This window comes from Microcaecilia unicolor, chromosome 3 (genome assembly GCF_901765095.1).
Source record: "Microcaecilia unicolor chromosome 3, aMicUni1.1, whole genome shotgun sequence".
In the NCBI taxonomy this organism is placed as follows: Eukaryota; Metazoa; Chordata; class Amphibia; order Gymnophiona; family Siphonopidae; genus Microcaecilia; species Microcaecilia unicolor.
Window position 1 is genome coordinate 243,025,567 of NC_044033.1, and position 22,729 is coordinate 243,048,295.

At 42.3% G+C, this 22,729-nt stretch overlaps 1 protein-coding gene across 1 annotated transcript; it reads right to left on the minus strand.

Moving 5' to 3' along the window:
• Positions 1-523: 523 nt before the first annotated feature.
• LOC115466401 (zinc finger protein 2 homolog) lies at positions 524-18,961 on the minus strand. The gene is made up of 4 exons (XM_030197602.1): positions 18,952-18,961; positions 7,014-7,127; positions 4,922-5,035; positions 524-2,492 (listed from the first exon to the last, which is right to left on the minus strand). The coding sequence occupies exons 1-4, from the start codon at positions 18,959-18,961 to the stop codon at positions 718-720; spliced, it is 2,013 nt and encodes a 670-aa protein (XP_030053462.1). The 3' UTR covers positions 524-717.
• Positions 18,962-22,729: the final 3,768 nt, after the last annotated feature.

The window sequence follows — 22,729 nt, forward strand, 5'->3', positions numbered from 1 at the left end:
CACTTCGTCAGCTATCACGCCACCTGACCGTCACCCCTCACCCCTTCCCAGACCCACACAAATGTACCTCAGGCTTCCACAATTTCTTCCTCCCGATTCCATTCGCTTTCACTCCGTCTCAAAAACGCGAAACCGGAAGTGCACTCGCCAGCCGTTCCGCATCAGAAAACTGCAAGGACACAACGCGCCCCCGACTAGCAGGTACCAATTCTTTCTCCCCCAAACCAATTTCAGCCAAACTTCCTCCTATCCAACCTCACCCTCACCTACCCACCCACCTAATACTTTTTCTTCTCTTTTTTAACCGCCCAAACCCTTTATCCAATCTTATCCCTTCTCTATTTCCATCAATCCCATTGCCTTTTACCAACCAATCCCCTTTCTTCCCCTTGTTGCTATCCTGCCTAACTTTACCCTGCACTTCTCACAACCCTTCCCCCTCCCCTTTCTTTTCCATCCCTTACTTCCTTCGGCATCAGCCAATGTTATTACCCCCACTGTCAAAACAGTGAGGGTCTCCATATAGTAATTTTTTTGCCCGAGGACCTTTGCAGCACACTGTGTGATAAGTAACTATTCCTTTCTTACAGATTCTACAGCTGTCTAGTATGCCAGAATTTTTCTACATTTGCTGTGAAACATTTGCAATATACTGTCACTGGTTGCACTTATCAATCACTCATTGCCTAACTTAAACCTTTCAGGTGTCCAACAGGGTCACCATTTGAAGCTACTCAGTAAGAATTGGGGAAACTGGGGAGGGGAAAGTATTCCTTCCCCCTCAGAGATACACAGCAGTTCACTAGTTTTCCTGCTAAAATGTTTCTTGCATTTCCCTTTCTCTCTAGTGTGGATTCTTTCATGAATTCTGAGGTTATTTTTTTGACTGAAGCTTTTATCACATTCAGAACACTTATATGGTCTCTCTCCAGTATGGCTTCTTTGATGAATTCTGAGGTAATACTTTCGACTGAAGCTTTTATCACATTCAGAACATTTATTTGGTTTTTCTCCCGTGTGGATTATTTCATGAATTCTGAGGTTACCTTTTTGATTGAACCTTTTACCACATTCAGAACATTTATAGGGCTTGCCTCCAGTGTGGATTCTTTCATGAATTCTGAGATGATCTATTCGATTGAAGCTCTTACCACATTCAGAACATGCATATGGTTTCCCTCCCGTGTGGATTCTTTCATGAATTCTGAGGTAAAACTTTTGTCTGAAGCTTTTGTTGCATTCAAAACATTTATATGATTTCCCTCCAGTGTGGGTAGTTTCATGAATTCTGAGGTTATTTTTTTGGCTGAAGCTTTTACCACACTGAGAACATTTATATGGTTTCTCTCCAGTGTGCATTCTCTCATGGCTTCTGAGGTTACTTTTTTGATTGAAGCTTTTACCACATTGAGAACATTTATACGGTTTGTCTCCAGAGTGGAGTCGTTCATGCTTTGTTAGATCAGATTTGCTGTGGAAACACTTATCACATTCAGCACAATCATATGGTTTTTCTCCAGTGTGGATTCTCTCATGAATTCTGAGGTAAGATTTTTGTCTGAAGTTTTTACCGCATTCCAAACATTTATATGGTCTCCCTTCAGTGTGGATGCTTTCATGAATTCTGAGGTTACCTTTTTGACTAAAGCTTTTACCACACTGAGAACATTTATAGGGTTTTTCTCCAGTATGCATTTTTTCATGAATTCTGAGGTTACCTTTTTGACTGAAGCTTTTACCACATTCAGAACATGTATATGGTTTCCCTCCAGTGTGGATTCTTTCATGCTTTCTTAGATCACATTTGCCATGGAAACATTTAATACATTCAGAACATGTATATGGTTTTTCACCAGTGTGGATTCTTTCATGGATTCTGAGGTTATTTTTTTGACTGAAATTTTTACTGAATTCATGGATTCTGAGGTTATTTTTTTGAGTGAACCTTTTAGCACATGCTGAACATTTAAATAGCTTCACTCCCTTGAGGTTCATTTGATGCACTTGTTTCTTGCTAATGCTGATTGATTCACATCTTCTCAGCTCAAATACCGGACTGAAATTTTTATCATGTACAGAACATTCTGATGGTTTTCTTTCTTTGGGAACTTTTTGAACTGTATGTTGTGATATATATGCAAACAATTTTTCACAATCCATACACTGGAACAACTTATCTCGTCTGTGAACTGTGTTCTGTCCTGTCAATTTTAATTTTCCAGTGAACGTCTCCTCGCATATGGTGCTCTGACAAAATCTCTTTTTGCGGATTCTCTGATTTTGTCTGAGATTTGAGCAATTAATGGAATTTCTCTCTTGTTCAGTGCATACATTTGATCGCTCTCCTTTTGGGGTATTTTCTTTCATGTCAGGTGGTCTTATGCTACTAACACCTCCTACATCCGGTCTGTTTCTGGAAGGGTCTTTGTGTTTCCATTCCTCCTTTTGCTGCCCATCGCACACTCTCATTCTCCTATTTCCAAATCCATCATCTGTTGAATAAAAATAAAAGTACATAAATTATACAGCTTTTAAGACATAAATAGGCAGATATCCCCACAGGAGTCTAAAGGCATTTGGGTGAGTTATTAACTCTGAGAACTTCTCTTGATGTTTCTTTGGATATATTTAATTCATATACGTACACTGTTTTCAGTTGATTTCACATTCAGGAAGTTTCTTACGTTGTTCAAGATATCTGGTATTTAGTACCCTGGTTCGTCATAATTATTTGATCATTAGTATACCAGTGGTTTCACTGGGAATCACATATTACAGTTTGGTCTTTCATACTGGCAGCATTGTAGTAAATTTAACACGAATCGGAGAAAAGTTTTCTTCACTCAACGTGTAACTAAACTCTGGAATTTGTTGCCAGAGAATGTGGTAAAGGCGGTTAGCTTAGTGGGGTTTAAAAAAGGACTAGACAGCTCCCTAAAAGAAAAGTCCATACACCATTATTAAATTGACTTGGGGAAAATCCACTGCTTATTTCTAGGATAATTTCGGGATCTTGTCAGGTAATTGTGACCTGGATTGGCCACTGTTGGAAACAGGATGCTGGGCTTGATGGACCTTTGCTCTGTCCCAGTATGGCAATACTTATGTACTTATTGTGTGGCTCACAGAGAAAAAAGACCATGCATAAATTTACGCATGGTCTTTAGAATACACTTAGGCGTAATTGCCTGACACATGTTAATTTTAAGTGCCATATATAGAATTTGGTCCATTAGGCTTACTGCAGATTAGTAAAATAATAATCAAAACTTTACCAAACCATTGCAAAATTGTCAGGCTTTAATGGATCTTTTAGTCTTCTTATTGTTCACAGATCACACAGGTTCATTCCTGTTGACACATTCCCTGTTTTTCCTTTTAACACATACTAATTTATATATATGTGCAATTATAAAAATCCAATTGTTCTCATTTTTTCTCCACCCCTTTCTTTCAATTTGGGTGTCTTTTATTTACATTCGACCTTTGTTTGCTTAGGTTGTCATATAGCAGAAGATTCCCTTCATAGCTCTCCTGTTTGGCTATATCACCTTTTTATCTACGGTTCTTTCTAATCATGATGTGGAGGGGCATTTTCGATATGACGTCTAAATCCCTGTTTTGGATGTTTTGCAGAAAACATCCAAAAATCCAGTAGTGAACCTGGCCATTTTCAAACCGGAAAAACGTCCAACTTTTTCTTTTGAAAATAGCCATTTGCTAGATGCTTTTGTGCTCAGTGTGTTTATCTTTTTGAACCATTTAAAAAAAAAATAGTCCAAGGGGAAAATGTACAAAAACAAGGGGGGAGGGGCACAATTCTTAGCAGACTGGCCACACAGACATCCCAGCAGAGCAGTGGGGCACCCTAGGGGACGCTGCAGTGGACTTCACATGAAAGGTCCTAGGTATCCATCTCGCCATTACCCCTTTATATTATATGGTGAGCCCTCCAAAAACAACCCTACTGTACCCAACTGTACACCAGTACAATAGCCCTTATGTCTGCAGGTGTCACCTATATGTGTGCACAGTAGGTTTTTGGTGGGCAGATATTACAAAAGAATTACCACCCTTTGCCCACTCCCTCCCAGTACTGCACCTCTCTCTCACCCTTTGCCCCCTCCCTCCTAATACTGCATCTATCAATCTCATTATCCCCTCATCAGTTTCTCTCTCTTTCTCCTGCTTGCCCTTCCCTTCCCCCCTCAGTAATCCAAAATCCCCTATACTCTCACTTTCTTCCCCCCCCCCCCCCCCACCACTTCCATTCGCCCTGGTCTACCTTCCCATATGCTGCCTGGATGCTGGCCCCTGCAGCGTACCGTTCTCTGTGATGTCATTTCCTGTTTCCTTAGCTGCAAAATGTCTTACAGAGAAGATGACAGAGTGTTGAATGCTTGGAATGGTGGTGGAGATGAAAACGGTAACGGAATTCAAAAATGCGTGGGATAAACATAAAAGAATCCTGTTCAGAAGGAATGGATCCTCAGATGCTTAGCGGAGATTGGGTGGCAGCACCGGTGGTGGAAGGCGGGGCTAGTGCTGGGCAGACTTCTACGGTCTGTGCCCTGAAAATGGCAGGGACAAATCAAGGTCAGGTATACATATAAAGTAGCACATATGGGAATCACTGCTGCCAGCAACCTCTAGAGGACAACTGAAGGTAGACCAGGGAGGAGAAAGGGGAAAGGAGAGCTACTGGACCAGAACGGAGGATGGAATGAAAGGAGTACTGCTGGACTGGGGGAAGAGGGGTTGGAATGGAAGGAGACTTGTCCCCTGAGGAGGGGGGGAAATGGAATAAAAGAAGACAGTGGGAGGAGAAGAGAGGATGACAGCCTCTTATCCCACCAGTGATGAATTCCTAAATATCCCGGCTGACCTTAGTAAAGATATGCTTAAAGAGTTTTATACTTACTTGTTACAGAAGGATGAGACTGTTCAGATGGCTCTGATTCAAGATGATCCACGTGGGGGAGATCGTCCTCTTGTTCAACACTCAGTGAGAACACAGATGTTACAATTGGAAAGCCTGTTATGAGAAAACACATCTAGAATTCAACAAGGATCTGATATTACTACTACTTAACATTTCTATAGCGCTACAAGGCATACTCAGCGCTGTACACCATACACAAAAGACAGTCCCTGCTCAGAGAGCTTACAATCTAGGTAAGACAGGTAAACACACAGAACAATTAAGGGTAAGGGAGTAAAGAGGAGAATAAAGGACAGGACAAGTGAGTTAGGAGTCAAAAGCAGTGGTAAAGAGGTGGGTTTTGAGTTTGGACTTGAAAATGGCTAAAGACGGAGCTAGACGTACAGGCTCGGGAAGTCTATTCCAGGCTCGGGAAGTCTATTCCAGGCGTGAGGTGCAGCGAGACAAAAGGAACGGAGTCTTGAATTAGCAGCAGAGGAGAAAGGGACAGATAAGATTTATCTACAGAATGGAGTACTCGAGGGGGGACGTAGGGAGAGACAAGAGTGGAGAGGTACTGGGGAGCGGCAAAATGAATGCACTTATAGGTTAATAGGAGAAGTTTGAACTGAATACGGAAACGGATAGGGAGCCAGTGAAGTGACTTAAGGAGAGGGCTAATGTGTGCATAGCGACTTTAGCAGAAGATGAGTCGCGCAGTGGAGCTTTGGATTGATTGAAGAGGAGAGAGATGGCTAAGAGGGAGGCCAGTGAAAAGTAGGTTACAATAATCAAGACGAGAGGTGATAAGAGTGTGCTCAGAGATGGAGGGACGGATTTTGCTAATGTTGTAGAGAAAGAAACGGCATGTTTTAGCAATCTGCTGAATGTGAGCAGAGAAGGAGAGAGAGGAGTCAAAGATGACCTCAAGGTTACGAGCAGATGAGACAGGGAGAATGAGAGTGCCATCCACCAAAATAGAGAAAGGGGGGGGGGAGAGGGGAGGTAGGTTTAGAGGGAAAGATGAGAAGCTCGGTTTTGGCCATGTTGAGCTTCAGATGACGTCAAGACATCCAGGCAGCGATGTCAGACAGGCAGGCTGAAACTTTGGTCTGGATGCAGGTTGAGACATCGGGGGTACAGAGGTAGATCTGGGAGTCGTCAGCGTAGAGATGGTATTGAAAGCCATGGGATGATATCAGAGAGCCAAGGGAAGAAGTGTAGATGGGAAACAGGACAGGACCGAGGACAGAACTTTGAGGTACACCGGTTGGTAGTGGGATAGAAGTGGAAGAGGATCCGCCAGTGTACACTAAAGGTGTGAAGCGAGAGGTAGGAGAACCAGGAGAGAACAGAGCCCTGGAATCCAAATGAAGACAGTGTATCAAGCAGTAGGCTGTGATCAACAGTGCCAAAAGCGGCGGATAGGTCAAGAAGGATGAGGATAGAATTAGAGACCTTTGGATTTGGCCAGAAACAGGTCATTGGAAACTTTTGTAAGTGCAGTTTCAGTTGAATGAAGAGGGCGAAAGCCAGATTGGAGTGGGTCAAGAAAAGCATGGGATGAGAGAAAGTCAAGGCAGTGGCGGTGAACGGCGTGTTCAAGTAACTTGGAAAGGAAGGGGAGGAGGGAGATGGGTCGATAGTTTGAAGGACAGGTAGGGTCAAGAGAAGGCTTCTTAAGGAGTGGTGTGACCACAGCATGTTTGAAAGCATCAGGAACGGTCGCAGTGGAAAGAGAGAGATTGAGGATATGACAGACAAAAGGAGTGAGAGTAGGAGAGATGGTGTTAAGAAGGTGGGTGGGAATGGGATCAAAGGAACAGGTAGTTCGTTTTGAGGAGGAGAGGAGATGTGATATTTCTTCGTCAGTGACCTCAGGAAAGGAGGAAAAGGACGGAGGGGTTGAGGAATTAGGGGAATGGACAAGGGGAGGGACAGGGGGAGGGAGAGGTGGGGGTGGCTTGGATAAGATAATATTGGATAATATTAATTGGGCAATGGATTTTAAGTCGACAAATATTTCATGTTAGTGGCCCATTTCTTGTGATCTGAAAATGCAGAGCCCTGTAAATCCAAAACATTTACTTACTTTTCACGGGGTCATTCACGTTATCTTTTCCCTCCCATTCAAAGTGTTGAATGAAATATTTCTCATCTTCCTTTTTAATCTTGAATACAACATCAGGATTAACAATGGAATAACCTGTCAATAAGAAGAAGGAACCTGACATTTAAATTGTATTTGTAGAATCCTTGAGGAGGTTCCATCTCTTTCCTGATCTGATGGAGCAGTGTGTGTGTGCACAGAGGGGTGTAAATAGAAATCTTGGGGTGTATTTGTCTGATAAAGCTGGGAGAAAAGAGGCAGAAGTGACTTGCCACTTGTTTAAGATTAAACCCTGGAAGTTTTGTTGTTGTGATTTATAGTTATTCTGCTGGAAGAAACATGACGACAGGTAAAGGCCAAATGGCCCATCCAATCTGCCCATCCTCTGTAACCCCTAACTCTTCCTTTTCCTAATCGATCCTACATGCTTAACCCATGCCTTTTAAAATTCTGACACAGTCCTCAACTCCACAACCTCCACCGAGAGGCCATTCCATGCCTCCACCACCCTTTCTGAGAAATACTGCTTTCCTAGATTACTCCTAAACCTATTCCCTCTTAACTTCATCATATGCCCCCTCGTTCCAGAGCTCTCCTTCAGTTGAAAAAGGCTCACTTCCTGTACATAAATGCCCTTGAGATATTTAAACGTCTCTATCATGTCTCCTCTCTCCCAGCGTATACATGTTGAGGTTCATAAGCCTGTCTCTATAATTTTTGCGTTCAAGACCGCTTACTAATTTTATGGCTGCCCTCTGGACCAACTTCATCCTGTTTATATCTTTCCGTAGGTGCGGTCTCCAGAACTGCAAGCAGTAATCCAAATGAGGCCTCACCAGAGACTTATACAATGGCACTATCACCTCCTTTTTCCTGCTGGTCATCCCTCTCTTTATGCACCCAAGCATCCTTCTGGCTTTGACCGTCACTTTTTCTACCTGTGTGGAAGCTTTAAGGTCATCAGACACAATCACCCCCAAGTCCCGCTCCTCCTTCATACACTGAAGCACTTCACCCCCTATACTGTACTGCTCCCTCGGATTCTTCTGACCCAAGTGCATGACCCCGCATTTTTTGGGATTAAACCTTAGTTGCCAAATATCGGTCCATTCCTCTAGCTTCGCTAGGTCCTTCCCTCATGTCATTCACACCCTCCAGGGTGTCCACCCTGTTGTTGTGATATAGTTCGTCTGCTGGAGTATATTTTAGCCCACCCTTACTCTCTGTATCTATACAGTTTTCTGGTACAGACATTTCTGTTCATCACCCCCCCCCCCCCCCCCCCCCCCAAGGCGGAAGCATTGCAGGGGTTACATGTTGCACAATATAGTTAACTAGCATGCAGTTAACATTTCATAATCTTATGTAAATGTCATAGTTCTCACAAGAAATCTGAGAGGTAAATCTTCTCCTTGGTCTTCTGTGCCAAATTATTTGAATAAAAAAAGGAAGAGGGACTCCAGCTTCAGGTTTACATTTTATCTACAGCACAGAGCACCACCTTTTGCAGAGCCTGCAGCAGTGAGGTCTTTCACTTGCTACTAAGAACATGAGTAGCCATACTGGGTCAGACCAATGGTCCATCTAGCCCAGTATCCTGTTTTCCAAACAGTGGCCAAGCCAGGTCACAAGTACCTGGCAGAAACCCCCAAATCGTGGCAATATTCCATGTAGAACCCCAAAGAATAGCAAGGTTCCAGAATCCTAAAGAGTGACAAGATTCCGTGCAGAATCTCAAAGAGTAGCAACATTCCATGTAGAACTCCAAAGAATAGCAAGATTCTGGAATCCTAAAGAGTGACAAGATTCCGTGCAGAATCTCAAAGACTAGCAACATTCCATTCTACAAATCCCAGTGCAAGCAGTTGCTTCCCATGTCTGTCTCAATAGCAAACTACGGACTATTCCTCCGGGTTATTTGTCCAAACCTTTTTGAAACCCAGATACACTAACCGCTGTTACCACATCCTCTGGCAAAGAGTTCCAGAGCTTAACTATTCATTGAGTGAAAAAATATTTCCTCCTATTTGTCCCCTTGTCTTTGTACTTTTGGAACGAATAAAAAAATCAATTTACTTCTACTCATTCTACACCACTCAGGATTTTGTAGACCTCAATCATATCTCCCCTCATCCGTCTCTTTTCCAAGTTGAACAGCCCTAACCTCTTTAGCCTTTCCTCATACGAGAGAAGTTCCATCCCCTTTCTCATTTTGGTTACTCTTCTTTGAACCTTTTCTACTGTTGAATATGGGATAGCATCAGAATCCAGGTTCTAAATTTCAGATGCTTATGGTACCTGTGATTTTTATACCACTGATTCCATAATGTGCCTGTGTGGTAGATGACAGAGAAACATATTTACCTCGTGAAATAAGGATAACATGAATTTCCTTGATGACTTTCTTGTACAGCAATTTCTGCCAATCCCCAAGACTGTTCCACTCCACTTCCGAGAAATAAGCAGTAATATCCTTGAATGTGACTGATGCCTGGAACAGCAAACAGGAACATCCTAAGTCAGTTTCATTATTTTTTCTTTTACTTTCTTTTGATAAAATTTACACCCAACTATCAACATACCACTAAGCAGTTTACAAATAAACATATATAATACCTCACATAAAAACAAACAGAAACAGAAAATCGTTCAACAAAATAATATCACAGGTAAGCAGAAGTAAACATCCAAGCCTTTATCTTTTTTTTCACAAATTAAATAATCTGTCATACATTTCAACTCCAAGAGTAAACTATTCCACAGTTGCGGACCTCATACTGAAACTTATGCAGTGCTGTAGAAATTTTACATAAAACAGTGCTGCAAGGAATAGTCAACATTACAATATTATAATTGTGTTCACATTTGGGTACGAACTGAGAAAATGCTGTTATCAAATCATATTAGGAAGCTTGAGGTCAACTTCGCTAACTTCTGTGAATATCAACCAGCTAATAGTTTTAAGGCTAGATTTTGTTTGCTGAACTCACGCTGACTCATTTCCCCTCCACCAGCTTTGTTCCTCCTTGGAGTGGAGTGGAAGAGTAGCCTAGTGGTTAGTGCAGTGGACTTTGATCCTGGGAAACTGAGTTCAATTGCCACTGCAGCTCCTTGTGCCTCTGGGCCAAGTCACTTAACTCTCCATTGCCCCTGGTACAAAATAAGTATCTGAATATATGTAAACCACTTTGAATGTAGTTGCAAAAACCTCAGAATGGCAGTATATCAAGTCCCATTTCCCTTCCCTTGGTTAATTTATAACAAGAAGCTAAGTACAAACAAACAGCCATGAAAAAAAGATTTTAAGTGCTCCCACATTTCAACCTAATTCATGTTTAATGTACAATATATTGTGGAGCGGAGGGGTAACCTAATGGTTAGAGCACCAGTCTTGACATCCAAAGATCCCGGTTCAAATCCCACTGCTATTCCGTGTGATCTTAGGCAATTCACTTAATCCTCCATTGCCTCAGTTACAAAATGAGGGGTCTTTTTATCAAGCTGCAGGAAAAGGGCCCTGTGCTGGAAGCAGGGGCCATTTTTCTTGTGTGCCAGGGCTCTTTTTACCGGTGGGTAAAAAAGCCCCAGACATACATGGCCGTGCAGTGGGGAGCCCTTACCACCACCCACTGAGGTGGCGATATCGACTCCTATGCTAACCCAGTGGTACAAGCCATTTCTGGGGTTCCCTCTCTCAGGGCAGGACTACTGCTAGCAGCTGTGTTGGGCCGGCAGTAGTCCTGGAAGAGCGAGCGTTGGGCTTACCGCCGCTCTGTAAAAGGGCCCCTTAGACTGTGAGTCCTCCAGGGACAGGGAAATACCTACAGGCTCATTTTCAAAAGAGAAAAACGTCCAAAAAGTGACGTAAGTCTGGATTTCAACGTTTTTCTCACAAAAACGTCCAAATCAGTATTTTCGAAAAATGCTTTTTAGACGTTTTTCTCTGAAGTCCGTCAGAAGTGCATCTAAATCTCAAGGGGGTGTGCCAGGGGCGTTTTCAAGGTGGGACTTGGGCGTTCCTAAGACTTAAGACGGTTTTCAGCCATAATGGAACAAAACAAAAATGTTTAGAGCTAGACCTATTTTTATAACCAATAGCTGCAGTGGGAATTTAACCCACTACACCAGGACCAAGGTCTGCTGCACTAACCACTAGGCTACTCCTCCACTCCCCACATAAAGGTGCTCCAAATGAGCAGATGACCACTGGAGGGAATCAGGGATCACCTCCCCTTACTCCTCCTGTGGTCACTAACCCCCTCCCACCCCCCACGAAAGTGATTAAAAATAATACTTGCCAGCCTCTATGCCCCAAATGTTAGGTATTATTAGGAAAGGAATGGAAAACAAAAGTGAGGCTGTTATAATGCCTTTGTATCGGTCCATGGTGCAACTGCACCTCGAATACTGTGTTCAATTCTAGTCGCTGCATCTCAAAAAACATATAGTGGAATTAGAAAAGGTGCAGAGAAGGGCGACAAAAATGATAAAGGGGATAGGATGACTTCCCTATCAGGAAAGGCTAAAGCGTCTAGGGCTCTTCAGCTTGGAGAAAAGATGGCTGAGGGGAGATATGATAGAGGTCTATAAAATAATGAGTGGAGTGGAACGAGTAGACGTGAATTGTTTACTTTTTCAATAAATACTAGGACTAGGGGGCATGCGATGAAGCTACAAAGTAGTAAATTTAATACGAATCAGAGAAAACTTTTCTTCACTCAACGTGTAATTTAACTCTGGAATTCGTTGCTAGAGAATGTGGTAAAGGCAGTTAGCTTAGCAGGGTTTATAACGGTCTGAATGGCTCCCTAAAGGAAATGTCCATAGACCATTATTAAATTGACTTGGGGAAAATCCACTGTTTATTTCTGGGATAAGCAGCATAAAATGTATTGAACTTTTTCGGGATCTTGCCAGGTATTTGTGACCTGGATTGGCCAATGTTGGAAGCAGGATGCTGGGCTGAATGGACCTTTTGTCTGTCCCAGTGTAGCAATACTTATGTACTTATGTAATTTTGTTGCATGCAGCCTGGAAGTCCTGTGTCTGCTGCTCTCTGCTTTTGCCTCTTGTTTGTGGGTACACAATAATTTGCTGCTTCAGCCTCAAAATATCACAGCCTGTACTGCTCAGAGTATTTTTTGATGGAATCCGCAGTTACACAGACGGACATTATTATGGGCATAATCGAAAGAGAAGGGCGCCCATCTTTCGACACAAATCAGGAGATGGGCATCCTTCTCTCAGAGGCGCCCAAATCAGCATAATCGAAAGCGGATTTTGGGCGTCCTCAACTGCTTTCCGTTGCAGGGATGACCAAAGTTCCCGTGGGCGTATCGGCAGCGTACCGAAGGTGGGACAGGGGCGTGCTTAAGAGATGGGCATCCTTGGCCGATAATGGAAAAAAGAAGGGCGTCCCTGACGAGCATTTGGCTGACTTTACTTGGTCCATTTTTTTTCATGACCAAGCCTCGAAAAGGTACTCAAACTGACCAGATGACCACCGGAGGGAATCGGGGATGACCTCCCCTTACTTCCCCAGTGGCCACCAACCCCCTCCCACCCAAAAAAAAAAAATTAAAACACATTTTTTTTCCAGCCTCTATGCCAGCCTCAAATATCATACCCAGCTCCATGACAGCAGTATGCAGGTCCCTGGAGCAGTTTTTAGTGGGTGCAGTGCACTTCAGGCAGGCGGACCCAGGCCCATCCCCCCCTACCTGTTACACTTGCGGTGGTAAATGTGAGCCCTTCAAAACCCACCACAAACCCACTGTACCCACATCTAGGTGCCCCCCTTCATCCCTAAGGGCTATGGTAGTGGTGTACAGTTGTGGGGAGTGGTTTTTTTTGGGGGGGGGGGAGGGTTTGGGGGCTCAGCACCGAAGGTAAGGGAGCTATGCACCTGGGAGCAATTTGTGAAGTTCACTGCAGTGCCCCCTAGGGTGCCCGGTTGGTGTCCTGGCATGTCAGGGGGACCAGTGCAGTACGAATGCTGGCTCCTCCCACGACCATATGCCTTGGATTTGGTCGTTTTTGAGATGGGCGTCCTCGGTTTCCATTATCGCCGAAAACCAGGGACGACCATCTCAAAGGTCGCCCATCTCTAAGGTCGACCTAAATGTTGAGATTTGGGTGTCTCCGACCGTATTATCGAAAAGAAAGATGGACACCCATCTTGTTTTGATAATAGGGGATGCCCCGCCCATTCGTGGGGACGTCCTCAGAGATGGGCACCCTTACAGATGGTCATCCCCATTCGATTATGCCCCTCCACGTACGTGTAACTCCTAATTAATGCCAATGATTGGTTATCAGCCAATTGATGGCGCTGATTAGCTCATTAATCAATTAAGTTGCATGTGCCATATTGGCAATGTCGTTTGTAGAATCTGGGGTATCTGCCAACAAAGGTTAGAAGTCAGAAGCTATGATAACCTCATTATTACTATCCAGAGTGGGCATCTTTTTTGAAGGAAGTTTGTAGTATTACCTCATTACCAGCTTTAATCCAAGCTTCAGGCAGTTCCTCACATGTGCATGTGGTGGCCTGATTTCTTCTTTCCTCAGACCCCTGAGGTTCAGTCCTGAATCCCTCTTGCTCAAATCGGATTAAAATATCAGGCTTGACATCGTGAGAGTCTGTTATAGGGAAAAGATAATGCAATATGTTACACAAAAGCTAGCACAGAGCCTGTAAGTACTCAGAATTATGTTGTTTTCATAGGCACTTCCACCAAAAGAGAGAAATGTATTCTAGCAATAACTGGATATTTTCATATTGTGGTGGGTAACTCCTTTCTCAAGAGCTATAAAGAGCTCTGTTGTAGATACTGCTGCTGCATTAACATAATTGAAATTTATGCCATCAGGAGGGGGGGGGGTTGACAAGACTGTTCTCCATCTAGTTTCTGTTGTTCAGAAATTGCATTATGCCAGACACAAACAATTTGAAATCTGCTAAATCATTATGGGGTAACATAGTAGATGACAGAGGATAAAGGCCTGTATGATCTATCACAGTCAAAGAGAAAAGAACAGATAAGTAATAGATGTATACAAACTTTATCAATTTGCATATAAAAATGCCCAACACAGGCCGTGTTTCGCCCAGTAGGGCTGCGTCAGGGGCTACTCAGTGATCCTCTCTATAAAGCCTTTATTAAATGGCCATATATGTTCCAACAATTGTTATCAAAAACAGCCCAGATCTTATATATATGTGACTTATGTTCGACATCTAATGACAGCATCACATTATCGGCAAATTGATTAACAAAGTTTGTAGAAAAGAACACAGCGAAGGTGACAAGATGGATGACGCCAAACAAACTTCTACTGGACTCAGAAAAATGTTCAAAGCAAGAGTTTATTCTTAAAAAACTGGGCTCGACATGAGTCGTGTTTCGGCCGTTCAGGCCTGCCTCAGGAGTCCCTAAAATGATATACAATAAATTATATTAACTCAAAATATTAATAAAAACAGATACATTACAAATAGTCTAAAAGCATAATCTCAAAAATAAATCTAATAAAGTTTGTATACATCTATTACTGATCTGCTCTTTTTGTCTTCCACTTTGGAGTTTGCAGATCGTCTACCTTGTTGTTTTCGGGACGATCTATCACAGTCTGCACAACAAGATAAACTCATAGCATAAGGTATGATGAGATTCTACATATGCATACTTGTTCTTGATTTGTCCTTGCCATTTTCAGGGTACAGACTGTTGAAGTCAAGTAGCTGAAGAATAACTACTAGTGCTGGGTAGACTTCTACAGTCTGTGCCCTGAAAATGGCAAGGACAAATCAAGAACAAGTATGTGTATGTAGTATCTCATCAAACATTATGATCTTGTTGTGCAGACTGGCTAGATCGTACAGGCCTTTATCTTCCGTCATCTATTATGTTACCCCATAATGATTCAGCAAATTCCATTTGTCATCGAAGCCCACTCCAGCCCATCCAAATCTCTCAAGCCATGATCGGGGTACAGACCGTGGAAATCTGCCCAGCACTGTTCTTGTTCTCCAGCTACTGACGCTGAATCTGTCCAGCCATGATCAAGGCACAGACCGTAGAAGTCTGCCCAGTACTGGCTTTGCGTCTAAATTAGTGGTGTTGCCAGGAGTGGCCTAGTGGTTAGGGTGGTGGACTTTGGTCCTGAGGAACTGAGTTCGATTCCCAGCACAGGCAGCTCCTTGTGACTCTGGGCAAGTCACTTAACCCTCTATTGCCTACCGCATTGAGCCTGCCATGAGTGGGAAAGCGCGGGGTACAAATGTAACCAAAAAAAAAACTAAACTTGTTTAATTCCAACCCTTCCATGCAGGATTCCTTTGTGTTTATCCAACGCATTTTTTAATTCTGTTATTGTTTTCATCTCCACCACCTCCTGCGGGAGGGCATTCCATGCATCTACACCCTCTCCATGAAAAAGATCTTTCTGAGTTGGCCCCCTGCAATCTAAATTCATATCCGCTAGTTCTACCACCTTCCCTCCTCTGGAAAAGTTTCTTTGTAGATCGATAACTTTCAAATATTTGAATGTCTGTATCATATTACCCCCGTCTCGCCTTTCCTTCAGGGTATACATCTTCAGGTCATCGTTCCTCCTCATACATCTTAGAGCGCAAACCTCAAACTACTTTCATTGCTCGTCTCTAAACCGCTTCAAGTCTTTTGTTGTGTTTAGCAAGATGTGGTCTCCAAAACTGAACAAACGGGGCCTCAACACCTCCTTTCTTCTGCTGGTTATACCCCTCTCTCTTCAGCCTAGCATACTTCTGACTGTGGCCACCGCCTTGTCCATTGTTTTGTCACCTTGAGATCCTTGGACATCGCAACCCAATGTCCCTCTCCTGAGCTGTGCTTTTCTCCTATCTGGTACATCTCCTTTGGATTTCTGCATCCTAAGTGCAGCACTCTGCATAAGTAGATATGTATTGTCACACTGGGACAGACCAAAGATCCATCAAGCCCAGCATCCTGTTTCCAACAGTGGCCAATCCAGGTCACAAATACCTGGCAAGATCCCAGAAAAGCTCAATACACTTTATGCTGTTAATCCCAGAAATAAGCAGTGGATTTTCCCCAAGTCAATTTAATAATGGTCTATGGACTTTTCCTCTTGGAAGCTGTCCAGACCTTTTTTAAACCCCGCTAAGCTATCTGCCTTTTTTACCACATTCTCTGGCAACAAATTCCAGAGTTTAATTACACGTTGAGTGAAGAAAATTTTTCTCTAATTCGTATTAAATTTACTACTTTGTAGTTTCATCGCATGCTCCCCTAGTCCTAGTATTTTTGGAAAGAGTAAACAAACGATTCTCGTCTACCCGTTCCACTCCACTCATTATTTTATAGACCTCTATCATATCTCCCCTCAGCCGTCTTTTCTTCAAGATGTGCAGGGAAAGGTTTATACTTACTTATTACAGAAGGGAAAGTCTGTTCAGATGTCTCCAATTCACAATGACCCATGAAGGGGAGATCTTCTTCTTGTTTAATGCTTAGTGAGAACACAGATGTTACAATTGGAAGGCCTGTGACAAAAAAAACACATTTGCAAGGAATCACTACGGATATAATACTGGTAAATTACAAAATGTATTTTTAAGTCTCCAAATGTTTGATGTTAATGACCCATGTCCTGTGATCTGAAAATGCAGAGCCCTTTAAATCTGAAATATTTACTTACTTTTCATGGGGTCATTCAGGTTTTCATTTCTCTCCCACTGAACGTTTTGCGTGAAATAGTTCTCATCTTTTTCAATCTTGAATATAACATCAGGATTAACACTTGAATAACCTGTTAATAAGTAGGAAAGTGACATTTAAATTTATAGTTAGAAACCCTGGGGAAGATCCGTCTGTTTTCTGATCGGAAGATCTATTTCTATTCATGAACCTCCTAGGTGAAGGCTTTGAAGGTGCCCAAACGTCTCTGTAATACCTGATGTGATGTGATTCTTATATCCCACTAACTCTCACTTAATTAGTAGTTCAAAGCGGGTAACAGAGTGAATGAAAAGAAGAAAAAAAAAAACAGCATTGAAAAATTAAAGACAGAAATTGGTTCCCGATCTGAGAATTTCATTTAAGGTTCTTAACCTTACATATAAAGCACTTGACTCAGCTACACCACCCTATCTGGCGAATTTAATTATTCCGTACACACCACCGCAAACTTTATGTTCACTTACTGACAACAGGCTGGTAATTCCACCTCCCTCGAGAGCTAGGTGGGAATCAACCTGAGCCTCAGCCTTTTTCTTTCTATCACCATCACTGTGGAACTCCCTCCCAAAATTTATCATGGTGGAAGAATCATTTATGCTCTTTCCTAAGGCCTTGAAAACCTATTTCTTTTGAAAGAGCTTTTTAAATTTAGCGCTGCCTATCTAGAGAACCACTCAGGAAGGAAAGAAAATATAACAATTGAACAGGGAATATATATTACCAAAGGAAATAGGATTGACTGATGTGATGTGTACGATTGATACAATTAATTGTTTTGTCCTCTTTGGTATGGAAGTTTTTCTTAGCGCTGTCCTATCATAAAATTGATTTCTTTTATAAGTTAGAATATCATGGTATGTTATTTGTATTTTTAAAGATGTAAACCGTTCTGATTTGCTATGCAAGAGGTGATGGTATAGTAAATAAATGATAAACGAAATAGGTCTTTTATATTCTTATGAAATGAAAAATAGCGGAAAGAACTCTGAAGTGAAATAGGAAGAGAGAGCCAAAAATGGGGAGCCTGATATAAAAAGATTTTGGAGATGTCCTTTTGTTATCTAACATTAGAAAAGGAAGGTAGAATCAAGCCAAATGGATCTCTGACTACCTACCATGAACGAAAGGAAAAGAAATCAAACGAAAGAAGTAGTCTGGAGATCTACCATCAAACATTTTAAAAAATTGTACAAGCCAACTTAAATAAAACTCTCAAACGAATAGGAAGCCAATGCAAAGAGACAAGAGCAGCAGTGGCTTAGCAGCCGCGTTCTGTAACAACTGAAGATACCATTGGATGCCCCTAAACAATAAAAACGGTGGTTGGGGAGGTAAAAATTCACTGTCCAGAATTCCAACAACACTCATACCCCACCAATGTATAGTAAGAAAATGTGAAACTCCAGCACCTTAAGGTTTATGGGAGGAAAAAGCCTCAAGGAGCTCTTGACCGGCTAGTCCACCGAGCTACAAATGATCCTACTGACCTGGTCGGAAAAGGATCTATTCCTCATCATTGGCAAAAACACCTTCCCAACACCTTGAGTCAATTTCGGGGTTTAAAAAAAGGTTTGGACAGCTTCCTAAAGGAAAAGTCCATAGACCATTATTAAATTGACTTGGGGAAAATCCACTGCTTATTTCTGGGATAAGCAGCATAAAATGCATTGAACTTTTTCAGGATCTTGCCAGGTATTTGTGACCTGGATTGGCCACTGTTGGAACCAGGATGCTGGGCTTGATGGACCTTTGGTCTGTCCTAGCGTGGCAACACTTATGTACTTGGGATTCTGAATGGAATCTTGCTACTCTTTGGGGTTCTGCATGGAACATTGTCACTCTTTAGGATTCCAGAATCTTGCTACTCTTTGGGGTTCTACATGGAATCTTGTCACTCTTTAGGATTCCAGAATCTTGCTACTCTTTGGGGTTCTACACGGAATGTTGCTATTCTTTATTTTTCTGCCAGGTACTTGTGACCTGGATTGGCCACTGTTGGAAACAGGATGCTGGGCTTGATGGACCTTTGGTCTGTCCCAGTGTGGCAATACTTATGTACTTTGTGGCCTTGTTGCCCATAGGACCTGGTAGCTGGGATTTTTCCAGCTCTAATAAAATAACAGCACCCATTCCATTAATGTGCCTGTGTGATAGATGATAAAAAAAGACATATTTACCTCGTGACATAAGGATGTCATGAATCTCCTTGATGACCTTCTTGTAGAGCTCCTTCTGCCTTTCTCCCACAATGTCCCAGTCCGCTTCCAAGAAATAAGCAGCAACATCCTTGAATGTGACCAATGCCTGGAACAGCAAACAGGGCACTGTCAATCACAATTTCATTATAATGAATGTGTTATAAAATTTTGTTATATTATGTTACATCACAGGACACGTATACCCCATACATTCCTCACGAGTTCAGTGTTGCTTACGTGTCAAGAAGACTGGGCATTCCCAGGAATATTACAGCAGAAAAATCATGATACATAAAAGTAAACAATTCAGTAAAAAAAGAAAAATCCTAAACATTCCAAAAATAATCCATAAAAATTGAGTCAAAGAATTTCTAAATAAAAAAAGATTTCAACAACTTCCGAAGTGTGGCATAATTAGCCCGACCTCTAATGTTATGCGGAAGACTATTCCAGTAAGTGGCAGCCCTGATATGCAAAAGTACTGACACAATAACTCTTACATTTAACCCTTTTGGGGTTGGGGTAACAGAGCAGTAAGAGCTCCCTAGAGTGAGCGCTGGAGTTCCTAGGAGACCGATAAATTAGAGAGATCATATAATGAGAAACTAACCCATGTAAACTTTAAAAATACAAAACAAAGAGCACAATTTCAACACACTTGCTAGCATTAGCAACCAATGTAACTGTACCAGCAATTGAGTAGTCCTCTTAGACTTTGGTACCTTAAAATTCAGATGAGCTGTTGTATTCAGCAAAGTTTGAAATCTCTTAGGTGTCCTTTTACGAAGCTGCGGCAAAAGGGGGTCTGCGCTGGTGTCGGTGCGTGTTTTTTGAAACGCGCCGAGGCCCCCTTTTACCGCAGTGGATAAAAGGCAAGTTTGGGTTTTTTTTAAAAGGAAATGGACGTGTGGCAAGTAAAGCATTTGCCGTACATCCATTTCGGGTAGGAGCACTTACCGCCACCCGTTTAGATGGCGGTAAGGGCTCCCGCATTATCCCGGCGGTAACCGGGCAGCGAACGACACTGCTCAATTACCACTGGGTACACACCGGCACTACAAAAATTAAAATATTTTTGTAGCGCCAGAAGTGGCATGCGCTGGGGGTGGGAACTACTGCCAGACTGCTGCTGAAGCTCAGCGGTACTTCCATTTTAACGAGTGGTAAGCCTGCATGGGGCTTACCGCTGCTTTGTAAAAGGGCCCCTTAATTATCTTTTCTCTACAGCCCAAGGAGACTATCATGTTCATTTTCAAAAGAGAAAAACATCCAAAAAGTGACAGACATAAGTCCATTTGGATGATTATCTCACAAAGACATCCAAATCACTATTTTCAAAACCTCTTTTTAGACATCTTTCTCTGGTTTGTCAGAAGGACTATGTCTAAATCTCAAGGGGGTTTGCCAGGGGTGTGTTCAAGGCAGGACTTTGGCGTTCCTAAGACTTAGACATCTTTCAGCCATAATGAAACAAAACAAAAACATCCAAGAAGTTTTGAGCTAGACCTGTTTTTATAATGAATAGCTGCAGTGGGAATTGAACCCACTTCCCCAGGATCAAGGTCTGCTACTAGGCTACTCCTCTGCTCCACACAAGAGCTGCCCCAAATGATCAGATGACCACTGGAGGGACTCAGGGATCACCTCCTTACTCCCCCAAATCACAAAACATTTTTCAAAACTGCACTTTCAAAAGGAAAAGATAGACTTTTTTTTGTAGAAAATGACCTTTCCTGTTCTGATTTTGGACGTTTTACAAAAAACGTCCAAATTCAGACTTAGATGTCATATCCAAAAATGCCCCTTGCATTTGACTTGCCCAAAGTCACAAGGAGCACCAGTGAGAATTGAAACCATGTTGCCAGGATCAAAGCCCGCTGAACTAACCATTAAGCCACTCCTCCTCTGTTTTGGACATCTTGAATTTGGACGTCTTTTGTTCGAAAATGGACAAAAAAAAGGACGTCCAAATCACAGGACGTCCATAGTATTTTCGAACACAAAAGATAGACGTCCATCTATTTCAAAAATTACCTTCTTTCCTGTTCGGAATTTGGCTGTTTTTGTAAAAAGTCCAAATTCTGATTTAGATGTTCTATCGAAAATGCCCCTCTATATTACAATAGTTGATATAGGACAGTACCAAAGTCTGAGCAATCAACCTAAATACTTCTGGTGAAAAAGTAGACGTTATGGACCAGAAAAAATTGTTGCCGAAAAGATTTTGGCCCCTAACTCCTGGAGTCTCCAATTACACCAAAAGCTTGGTGTAAATAGTGGTGCCTGAGTTAGGTGCAGAGCAGGTTTATTCTATAACCCTGTGCATACATTTTCAGAATGCAAGCTGTGCGTGTAAATTCTATTGAATGCCAGTTAGTGCTGATAATTTACTTTGTAAAGTAAACCCCCTGGTGGCAGAGCAAGGTATTACAATGGTGGTACCAAATATGTCACAGTGTTTCCCCACAATGACTCAACGCCAACCAGGGAGTTTAACAATAAAAAGAAAACATTTTTGTATTATTTGAACTATATCTAAATGTTAATGAAATTTTACCAACTTGCAAATTTAACTTATGTATTTCAATTACAGGTTTCCAACACAAATCAGTTTAGTCTCTAGAAACATTGAGCGCATTTTCAGATGAGTATAAATATTAGTTACATATATCATTTAAGCACATTCAATTTTGCAAAACACTAGATTCTTTAAAGTTTCTTTTCTCCTATCTTTCAGATTTCCAGAGACCTCCAAGTTTTCCTCCACTCTTTTTTTTTTTTTGTATTTTAGTTATTTCTTATTTATTGTTCAGGTTTCCTTTACTATTTTCTCTTATGTGCACTTAGCTGTTCTCTTTGTTTTCTCTCTGGCTCTCTTGAACGGTGGGCGCCTTTTCTTTCAGGTGATGATCTCCAGCATCAACTTTCTTCCGGTCTTTTCCTAGTAACATGTTCTCACCAATACATCTCCCTTCCAACTGCCAGCCTGAGCTGTCACTCTCCTGAGAGTTCCATCAGCATGCAGAACACTCAGTGCATGCACACAGACCACTCAGCTTCATAAGCACTGTTGGGGAGGTAAACTCTGGAGCTGTTCTGTGCTGGGCCGCAGTTTTGTTCATTGGGACCCAAATGAAATGGCTACTTCTGAAGGTTACATGTATGGGTGGGGATGGAGGAGATTACTTGCAGGGATGGGTGGGGTTTGAATGGACAGGCGGGTATGGGTTACATTCCACTGGTGTGCCTTGACAATTTTTGCGCCTTGTAAGTGTGCCGCCAGATGAAAAAGGTTGAAAATCGCTAACATGAGCAGTCAAAGCTAAGCCTGCAGAGGAGGAGGAAGTGACCTGATGTGCAGCAGTTCACTTCCTGCTCCTGCCACACCGTCTTTGCAGGGAACAGGGAGAGCCAGCTCCAGGAGTACAATGGGGGAGGGCAGAGAAATGTGAAGGTGCAATTGGGGTGGGTGGGAGGGGGCAGAGAAATGTGAAGGTGCAATTGGGGTGGATGTGGGAGGCTGGAGCTTGAAGAGTGAAATAAGAGGACATTTCGGGCATTAGGATGGGGAAATCTGTACAAAAACGCTACAAATAAACCACACAGAATTTTCAAAAATTTTTGTTCAGAATTCCCCCAGGATCAACTCTAAAACAGACAAACAAGAAAAGAGAAGAGATGTCTGGAATAGCTGCACAGGGAACAGTTTTCCTTTCAGTGTGTACAAGACGAGAAAGAAGCCTTTCTTACCTGATCA

What these genes read in the sequence shown, in the direction of transcription:
- LOC115466401 (XM_030197602.1), bottom strand. An exon ending in CGTGAATGACCCCGTGAAAA is followed by an intron (nt 5,036 to 7,013) that starts GTAAGTAAATGT and finishes TTCTCATAACAG; the next exon opens with GCTTTCCAATTGTAACATCT. An exon ending in GTCTCATCCTTCTGTAACAA is followed by an intron (nt 2,493 to 4,921) that starts GTAAGTATAAAA and finishes TTTATTCAACAG; the next exon opens with ATGATGGATTTGGAAATAGG.